Raw genomic sequence first — 10,443 nt, 5'->3', positions numbered from 1 at the left:
GACTGGTATGTTTATTCCAAGCATTCCTAATGAGATTTATTTCAACTTGATTAATATTTATCAAGTGCCATATCAGTCAGAATTCCAGCAAGAAACAGAAAGAGATATCTGCTGAAATTTTTGAGTAGAATTAAATGCCATGACTATTCACTGAGGTTGGGCAAGGTGATGACAACCAACAAAGAATGTTGAGTCACGTAAGGATTAGCAGTGCAGAAACCCAGTGGTGGCTGCAGCCTTGGAAGAGGTGCCCTTGTTGCAGGACCTGTGTTATTACCAGTCACCCACCCAGGGAATCATCTCTTGCCTGGCATCCTTCAGTTTCCTACTGGTCTCTCATATTGGCCCAACCAAATTGGAAATCGGAGGCCAACAGAGCCAGAATTATACAGTTCATGGAATCAATTCCTCCCACCCCCTGAGAGTTGGGGGGTACACAGAGGGTTAAAGGGGTGCAAAGACTAGATGACTTGGGAGAGAGGATAGAGAATAACCAGCACAGTTGCCTACAGTGTCAGGGACTGTGGCTGGCATTGTAGACTCAAGGATGAAAAAGGTTGGTTTCTGCCCTAGAGGAATGCACAATCTAGTGAGGAATCAAATGCAAACTGACATTTATCAGTAAGAATGAACAGGTGCTGCAGTTGAGGACTTGCCCCTGCTTCACTCTATCAGTGACTACCATTGACCTGATGGAAGTGATTCGCGCTGAAGATCTAGTACTTGCAGAAACTGAAAATGCCTGTATAGAACTTATTATATGCCCATATCTGGATAGTAAGAAAATCCAACAATTGGTAAGATTTGGGTAGGTAAACATGAATCTGTTTCCTCATGTGGCCTTTTTCTTCCTCATGTCACTTGGTGCTAATCATCTTTCAGGTCTTTGAGTGTGCTGTTACTTCTCTTGTCCCTTGGCCTTTCCTATCTCTGCAACACTTGACCTTCACTACTGCCCACCATTTTCCATTTGTCTAATTCCTTCAAGTGTTAGCCTAAATGTTACTTCTGTTGAAAAATTTTCTCTGTACTTGCATCACCACACTTATAACACTGAAGATAATCATGCCTTTATCTTACCCACTTGTCTGTGAGCTGTTTGAAGGAAGAATCTAGGTCTATTTTTGTTGTTGTTGTTGTTGACCAGTATATCCTCATAGGTCGTCACATTCCAAACAATAGGGCACAAAAAATAATGAATGAATGAAGTTAAGCAATATAAGACTTATTATATTGTAAGTATTGAGTACTTTAAGGTGACTAATGTGATAAAAATGGATGTTTCATCTTGAGGATCAGTAAAAAACAAAATTGAGTTGGTGTAGGTGGGGAAAAGATCAGATATTATTGAGGTTCATGAGTGCTAGAGTGATTCTAAAATAACAATAATAAGTAGAAAGAGTAGGTCCTATTTAATTCATATTGAGAATTCTTAAGTAGTAAAGTAACATTATAAGAGCAATATACATATAAGAAAAACTAACATTCAACAATCAGAAGACCAATTTTGATCCCTACTTAAAATAGGTTAAGATACAGAGAGGTAAGGTAGCCCTTTCTGATTTTTTTTCATATTTTAGTTTCAGTTTTTTCTCAATTTCAGTCTCAATTCTGTTGAAGTCTCCCTGGTACATTTCTTTTTCTAATCAACAGATCCCTCAATGGTATCTAACAATCTCATGTGTCTTAGAAAAGTTTGTATTCACTTTTAAGCTTATTTATGTGTAGGTCATATTTTATATTGATGTATTGAGGCTTTCAGCTCTAACATACATTGATGTAATGATATTCCATTTGTTTGCTGATAATAGTCATATTACAGTGTGGAAGGCCACAAGAATTCAAGAGCCAGAAGACAGTTTCTCAAGAGAAACATATCAACTGCAAAAGTTGTAGTAATACAAATCATTTCATCTGTCATAAAACTATTGATCCCATCCCTATAATGAGAAATGAGCTGTTATAGTCCTAGAAGGAGGCTAAAATTGGAAAAAAATTATGAAATGATAAAAATATTATTAATGTGCAATAACAAATAGCATGATCACCACCAATACCACCACCACCACTACCATACTATTATCACTTATCATCACATCTACCTATATCTTACTTATTAGAATTGTATTGCTTGTTCCTTCCAGGCATCAGTGTGTGTTAACTAATGTGCCCCTAGAGCTACTATCACAGACTCTTAGATATAGAGAGAATCTAATATAGTGGATTGTGGAACTATACTCCATTATCAAATAATGGTTTCTATATTTATTAAATATGCAAGATTGGGGGCATGTGTCAGTTGAGTGACTCTTAATCTCAGTTCAGATCATGATCTCATATCTTGAGAGATCAAGCCCTGCATCGGGCTCTGTGTTGACAGTGCAGAACCTGCTTGGGATTCTCTCTCTCTCTCTCTCTCTCTCTCTCTCTCTCAGCCTGTCCCCTGCTCATTTTCCCTCTCTCTCTCTCTCTCTCTCTCTCTCTCTCTCTCAAAATAAATAGACTTAAAAAAAAAGTATGCAATGTTGAACAACTTATTTAACCTCTCCGTGTGTGTTTCAGTGTCCTGATCCATAAGATCAGGCAAGTAATCATACTTAACTCATAGAGCTCTTTTAGGAATAAAATGGTTTATTATATGTAAAGTGATAATAACACCAACTTATATGTCAAATAGTTATTACTCTGTCATTTCAAAGTAATTATAAAATATATATACAGTATGTATTAAAATGAATTCAAGATTAAAGCAATATATAATGTGTCCTGTTCCTAGTTTTAATTTTTTCCTCTCATCCCATGCTGTGATTTCTTTCAGAATGTAGATCTATAGGATAACACTGATAAGCAGAATCATGAAAAGTGTCATAGGAATGATATCCTTGCTGAAACACTGTCTCCTCCTCAAGGCAGCAGGGCTTAGCTAAGCAGGAGGCACTGCCCAACCCCCATGGTCTTTTTGACAGCATTTTTTACTTCCTGGTTTCTAAGGCAGTAGATGAAGGGATTTAGCATGGGTGTGAGGACTGCGTACACAGCTGAGATTAGTTTGTTGGAATTAAATGATGCAATAGCTCTGGGCCGAACATACATAAAAATCATGGCTGTATAATAAATTATGACCACAGTGAGGTGGGATGCACAGGTGGAGAAGGCTTTCTTCCTTCCCTGGGTGGAGGGTATCCGCAGAATGGTGGAGACAATGTATACATAGGAAAGGACAGTGGTGATGAGTGGGAAGACAAGAATGACAATAGCCAAAGCAAAGTCCACTAGCTCAGCTGTGGACATGTCTTTGCAAGCCAGCTTAAGGATTGGTGAGATATCACAGAAAAAGTGGTTCATGACATTAGAACCGCAAAAGGCAACATGTGAAATGAAATAAACTTTGATGACAGAGACCATGAAACCACTTACATAGGAGAACGCCACCAGCTGTACACAACAACCTGTGGTCATAATGACTGGGTATTGGAGAGGGTGGCAAATGGCCACATAGCGGTCATAGGCCATGGTTGCCAGAAGCACACACTCTGTGCAGGCGAGCGAGATAAAGAAGTAGAGCTGGGTCATGCAACCTGTGAAGGAGATGCGCCGTTTCTGCAAAAGGAATCCATCCAGCATCTTGGGGACTGTGACAGAGACATACCAGACCTCCAGAAAGGACAAGCTACTCAGGAAATAGTACATGGGCTTATGGAGGGAGCCAGTGATCCAAACAGTGAGCATGATGATAAGATTCTCTATTATCACCAGCAAGTAGACCACAAGGAAGAGGAAGAAGAGCAGGACTTGTAGCCATGGGGCAGTGGGGAAGCCCACCAAGATGAATTCACTGACCAGAGTGATGTTTTTCCCCAGCATGACTAAAAGCACTGAGGAGTATTGGAGTCTTGTAACAATACTACAAATAATGGAGATGCTTATGCTATCAGACAAGAGACCAACATGTTAGTAAATCAGACTTTCCTCCAAATGACTCATAAAATAACTTCTTTTAAAACAAAGTCACTTTTAAATGTGCAAGCACACATTTCCATTAAGGCTTTTTGTTGTTTTTTATGAAAGTCTCCCAGAATCAAAATGCACTCCCATCCCTCTCACCTGATTAAATATTTGAATGTCACTATTCATGTCATTCCCAGGTCCTTTGTCAATGAATATAGATGGTCTCTCCTTTGTTCATTCCAGATCTCTGTTTAATTAGGAACTCATTTCACAAAGATTTCTTTCCTGCCTAAAGGAAATGTGAAGTATAATATCATGTCAGAAAAAGTTTCAAAGTTTAGTATTTGGGTGATCCATTGGTCTTTGATCAGCACACTTTCTTCAGAATTTATTTGTGGAAATAGAAAATAGTTCTTGGAAAGTTCTTTAATGACTCTCCAGTTGCTTTCAGATAAAAATGGAAATGTTTTCAATGTCATATATAAGAGGCACTTCATATATTGATCCCTATATATTTCTCTAGCCTCATCTCTTGTGACCCTGTAAATGGTTTCCATGATCCAGACATATTCAAGTAGTTTTTGCTCCCGAAACACATTACAATCAGTCTCATACTTTGCTTACACTTTTCCCTCTTACTATTGTGCCCATCCCCTAATCTTTATCAGCTGATTCAAGATTTAAGATTCCATTTAGGAGACATCTCACCAAAACTCAGTCAAGTGCCTCAAAAGCATTTGCCCCCAGTGCACAACCCCCTCACGCATTGAGTTTTCTCTTCATTACACTGCAGTTTTCCAAAATCCAGGGAGATGTTGGTAAAAGGGGGTAAATTTCCACTTATGAGATGAGTAAGTTCTTGGGATCTGATGTACAGCAAGGTAATTATAGTTAACAATACAGTTTCATATACTTAAAAGTTACTGAGAGTAAATCTTAAGTGTTTCATATAGTTGAAAGTTACTGAGAGTAAATACCACAAAAATGTGGTAATTATGTGATGCGATGAAGATTTTGCCTAACCTTATTGTGATAATCATTTTACAACATATATGAGTATCAAATCCTCACATTCTACACCCTAAACTTACATGGTATATGTCCATTACATCTCAATAAAATTTGGGAAAAAAGACTCTGGCCTTCATGACTGTGAGCCCAATGCCTAGGACAGTGACTGGAAAACACATGAATATTAAATGAATATAGATTAACAAGTGAATTAATGAATCCCTTGGAGATTTGGGATCCACAGGAAGTAGATCAGGGGCAGAGGAATGTGAATTCAGGCTTTGTTGCTGGCAGAAGGCATCTATCTATCTATCAGGATACACATCTTTTGGACATACCCTCGGCTTATATACCCAGGGTACTGTCACAGCAAACATACCCATTAAGTCTGAAAACCAGGGGTATGATCCCTGGTCTCAGGTAACTTGGTAGATTGGGTCTGTAAATATCAGCCATTGCTTCAGGTTCTCCTAGAGGAGTAAGGAGAAGGGAGGCAAGAGGGCATGTGAATAAAATGTAAAGACAGGCAGATCTTGCAAAGCTGGAAGGAAGAATATTGTGAGGTAGCCCAACTATTTTAATCTGTGGTCACAGAATATCTTTTGAAAACACATAAATGAATGTGTCTTTCTATTAAATACCACACTCATCCATAAAGACTGAGGTCAGATCCTGCCTTTTGAACATTGTTTACTCCTTCTGACAAACAAATTTGTCCTCCATACCCTTCTCTTGACACATAGAGAGTGGGAGGCTGATCAGGGACTCATTGGCCTAGAGATCTTCTGGCCATGGCTCAGGGCAAGGGGCAAAGAACGAGGCACTGAAATACATATTGTGGACACCACTGCCTCCTTTTCATAGCAGCACACATGAGCAGAGCTCAGTACTGCTTGCTGGGTGGAAAAGGATTGTACCTTACCTCCAGGCCTCCAACCAACACTATCACCCCAAAGTAGTTCATTAGAAAGTGGTTTCTAGCCGAGTTTTTTAATGCCTTTGACATAATTCTTTTCCTCGAGAAAAGCAACTATTTCTGGGAACAGAAAATAGTGAGATCTCCCATGTTCTAGTCTCAGCAGGAAGAATATAGAGACTTTCCTTCAGGATATGTATAACATTCCACATTCCCCGCCATCAGTCACAGAATTTCCCACACATTTACCTTTGCATACTAGTTAAGAGCATTGACTTCAGAGTCAGAATAAGCTACTAGGCGTGTCATCATGAGCAGAATATTCAACAATTATGGACTTAAAGATCCATTGCTGTAAAGTAGAATAATGTTAATCATGCCTACCGTACTGGTTTGCTGTGAAAATAAATGTGATAATGCACAGAAAGCACTTAACATAGGACTTGGCCCATGGTTTTTCTAAGTGTTAGCTGTTATTATATTATGTCACACTAGACTCATACATGCTACTCACAGGTGTTCATATAAACATATAGATTTCCATTCTCTCTCTTTTGCTCATCTTTTTTTCTGTTGCACTCTGGGGGAATGAGGGAAGCCAAATTTCCCGAACAGGACTATAGCATCTTAGAAGAGCTCTGAGTTACAGATCACTCATGCTTTCTCTCTTATCCTCTCCTTAGCATATTACTCTCATATATTCAAGTATGCCCCTGTTACGTCATAATCTCCTCTACTTTGTCTGCCATGGACATTCCTCTCAGCAGGTTCTATTTTGTATCATGGAGAAATGAAGAATTCTTTCTTACTATTTTCCTTGTTTTTTAGAACTGAAAGCACTAAGTTCTGGGGTCTCTATGGTATCTAAGGAAAGAAGTCCTTTCATTGTACTATAGAACTTTTTTCCAGTATTTTATGTGCTTTTTTTCAAGATGCAAGACAGACACTGGCAGACTTCTTCTGGAATAAGAAATATATCTTTTGGGCCTGGTCCAGTACCCGAAAGATCCCACAGCTGCCCACATTTCCCCAACCTTGGGTAAAGAGGTATTGAATCTTCATTTTCCCATTCATTCTCCACAATACCCATTTTCCAATAATGGTGCTTGCAGCCACTCTTCCCAGGTTCCTCCTCATCTTCCTTGGAGCTTTCTTGGATCAAGATTGGATCAACCAACAACACTTTGAATTTTCAACCACTTACCATATTCCACCTTCCTTCTCTTCAAGAGTGGAAAGTTCTGCAGATGTATGCACTAATTATGGAAAAATATACTGGTTTGCATATTTTTGTACTTCCTAGAGGTCCACATCTGGTCTCTGCTTAAACTGCATGATAGGTATTGCAGCACTAAGACAAGACTGGAGCCGAGGCAGGTGAATATATTTAACACTCACCTGCCTCTTGCCCATGTCTTCTTCCCAGGAGGCTGACTGACAGTCTCTTCTGGCTCTAAGGAAACTCTCTATGTGCTGCTAAGACTACGTCCAGGGAACCTTGATAGAAAAGCCAAATCTCTAATTACCTACTAGTTCCTGTTTATACCTGGACCAAGTTTATTTATACCTGTGGGTAGAATGTGGCTTTTTTTCTCTTACTACTATATGCAAGGTAGTGCAACACTAAGTTATTCAAAAGCCAGGATAAGAAACTTAAGTAGGTTAATAAGGTAACCAATGCATTCATTTGCTCATTGGTTACAGAAATTGCAACTTGCGTTTATTGAGCTCTTATTATATGCAGGGTGCTGTGCTATACATACTTTGGAATAAAAATATATAAGTCATGGTTTCTGCCCTTCAGGAACTTGTAGTATTCCAAGTAAAATAATAATATACACTATAATGAGCATAGGATGTGACATGTACCAAAAGAGAGGCAGAAAGCACCCTAGGAACTCCAATGAGGGAGTAATGCTTTCTTTTTTTAAAATATATTTTTATAATGTTTATTTATTTTTGAGAGAGAGAGAGAACACGAGCAGGAGAGGAACAAAGAGAGAAGGGGACAGAGGATCCAAAGTGGGCTCTGGCTGATAGCAGTGAGTTTGACATGGGGCTCGAACCCATGAACCACAAGATCATGATCTGAGTCAAAGTTTGACACTCAACCAGCTGAACCACCCAGGTGCCCCAGGGATTAATGCTTTCTAATTTAGGGATTTAAGAAAAGGTTCATCAAGAGGTGTCTTTCCAGACTCATACAGAAAGATAGTGTGGAAGTAGTGTGATGGGAAATAACTTTGGCTCAGCAGTCAGAGAAGATCTGATTCCTAATCTAGGATTCTACTGGTTTTAAGAACTTTTACCTTTTAAAATTGTCTTTATTCCTTAGTTTATTCACTCATAAAATGGGATAACAATAATTTATTTGTTAACATCATATCATTAATGTTAGTTTCAAAAATAACATGTATGTGAAAGCAATTCTAAAACAGCTTTGTGATAACTATACAAATGTAAATATTGCCTGTGTTGGAATGTGAGCCACAGCCATGATTTGATCAGAAGAAATGAGGGGAGAGGGCTTTCATTGTACAGAAACCAGCACAGGAAAGAATATAGTGAGAAACGAGATGGTGGAATAATGAGGTCTCTGCAGTGAGGAGAGGTCACAGCCACCACCTTGGTCTCTAGGAAGCACTCAGTCATTTGATGAACGTTTGTGAAGCACGCACTGTGTGCTAAGAGCAGTGTGAAATGACACCTGCTGTCTGTCAGGTTATTCACAGCCAAGTTAGCCCACAGTCTCTGCTATTAATTGTGTGTCAGTAGCCCTGAAATTAAGAATCAAGGGCTGAAAGTTTTGTTAGAATGAAGGCCCAGGAAATATACTTGTATCCCTTTGAGTAACCAAAGGTAGATGAAGGGAATGATACAGGGGCCTAAAAATATGAAAAATCCTAGAGAAACTTTAGATCCTACAAAGGATCTAAAGGTCTATATGTGACTAATTAGAATCTGATGGAGAAGGATGGGCCTAGCTCTTTTCTCACGCTCCCATATTCTTTGTCTAAAGGCATATGGTGAGTTGGCACTAATTCTGGGAAGGCTGGGACCACTGGGTCGTCATGAAATGAGACTATGGAATATGAAAATCAGGGAGGGTAATTATCCCCTGAGGAAAATGGCAACACCTATGCTATAAGCCTTCTCTTCTCTGCAGTGCATGGAGCTGTCCGCTCATGCTTGCCTGCACGACATGATGCTATGTGAAAGAGCTGACACGGTTTTGTTAGAGTTGTTAAATGTGAAGCAAAAAATATTTGTCAAAAAATACTTTAGCTCTCTCTTATGAATTAGCAAAATAAAACAGCATCAAGGCATGAATTTCATGAGAATTAAAAATCCAGGAAAATTTGAAAAAGAGGTTTTCAGCATAGCACATAAAAGCCAAATATTTGCCGTACGTATCACCATAAGCAAACAGGGTCGGCTTACTATTATTATGAAGTCACTGAAATCAGAATTATGAAATAATTTGGTATAAAAAATAATAATTTATTTTATTTTTTAAATAACTTAATTTTGGGTTTAATATTATTTTAGAGAAAAGTTTCAAAGATAGTAAAAAGAGTTCTCATATTTCCCTCCCCTACTTTGTTTCCCCTAATATCATCACCTTAACATTTCACTGTACACTTGTAAAAGTAAGAAACTAAAACTACTACATTGTTGTTAACTAAACTCCAGGTTTTATTCAGAATTTACCAGCTTTTCCTTATCCATTTAATGTCACAGGATCCAATCTAAAATATCACACTCCACTTAAGTATTCTGTTTCTTAAGTCCCCTCTATCTGATAGTTTCTCAGTCCTATACTTCCTAACTATAAGGGCTGTTTAAGCAAAATAGGGTTTCCAGTACTGTAGAAGAACTGTTATTTCTCAAATGCTCTTTTCCAAAAGGTTTTTAGATATTTTCTGACTCTGTTCAATGTGAAATGTTAGCAAATTATAAAAGAATTGGATTATAAAGTTCAAGCAAAAAAAATACAATCTAACATTCATTTTCACAAGATTGTAATGGGTAAGATGTTAAAATAAAAACCAAAAGAAAAAAAAAGGAAAACAAAACATACTGTGAAGAAACTTGAAAGGCAGACTAAGTGGAGTTTATCAAAGTTGATGGGAACAAGTTAGGTATTTTTTAGCATGGAACCCTCTATGTTGATCCTCTCTTGTTCTATAGATGTGAGTTACCTCTGGCCACTCTGAGTATCTCTCCTACCTGAAAGATCCAGTCTGGATCCAGTACTCCTAGAAGGAGACTGGAGACTCCCCCAGACACTGCCCTGCAAAAGGGAATTTAAAAAAAGTCACAGTATCTATGCAATATTTTTAAAGAATGGCAGCCTATAAAGATGGTTTGAAACAAACAGGATCAAATGTAACAGGAATAAAATAAAATTCTCTATCTAGGTTGGGGGCAAAATTAATTAATCAATGGAGGATGAGGAATACTTCATCTGACAGTTAATAGTTCACTTGAAAAATCTTAGGTTTTGTGCCATCAAATTCAGTATGAGCCATGAGAATCACATGACTTTGAAAATGCAGTCCAAGTCA

General features: G+C 38.2%; 1 protein-coding gene across 1 annotated transcript; it reads right to left on the bottom strand.

Annotated features, from left to right (window-relative positions):
* Window positions 1-2,919: 2,919 nt before the first annotated feature.
* LOC121018308 (olfactory receptor 6-like) lies at window positions 2,920-4,087 on the bottom strand. Its single transcript, XM_040457021.1, has one exon. The coding sequence runs from the start codon at window positions 3,862-3,864 to the stop codon at window positions 2,920-2,922; it is 945 nt and encodes a 314-aa protein (XP_040312955.1). The 5' UTR covers window positions 3,865-4,087.
* Window positions 4,088-10,443: the final 6,356 nt, after the last annotated feature.

Source organism: Herpailurus yagouaroundi, unplaced genomic scaffold (genome assembly GCF_014898765.1).
Source record: "Herpailurus yagouaroundi ecotype Mexico unplaced genomic scaffold, PumYag 218, whole genome shotgun sequence".
Classification (NCBI taxonomy): Eukaryota; Metazoa; Chordata; class Mammalia; order Carnivora; family Felidae; genus Herpailurus; species Herpailurus yagouaroundi.
Note: the sequence above shows the minus strand (reverse complement) of the source record. Positions and strands in the feature narration are given on the sequence as shown.

Bases quoted from the DNA above. Each gene is read 5' to 3' on its own strand.
- LOC121018308 (XM_040457021.1), bottom strand. From the start codon at position 3,864: ATGCTGGGGAAAAACATCACTCTGGTCAGTGAATTCATCTTGGTGGGC.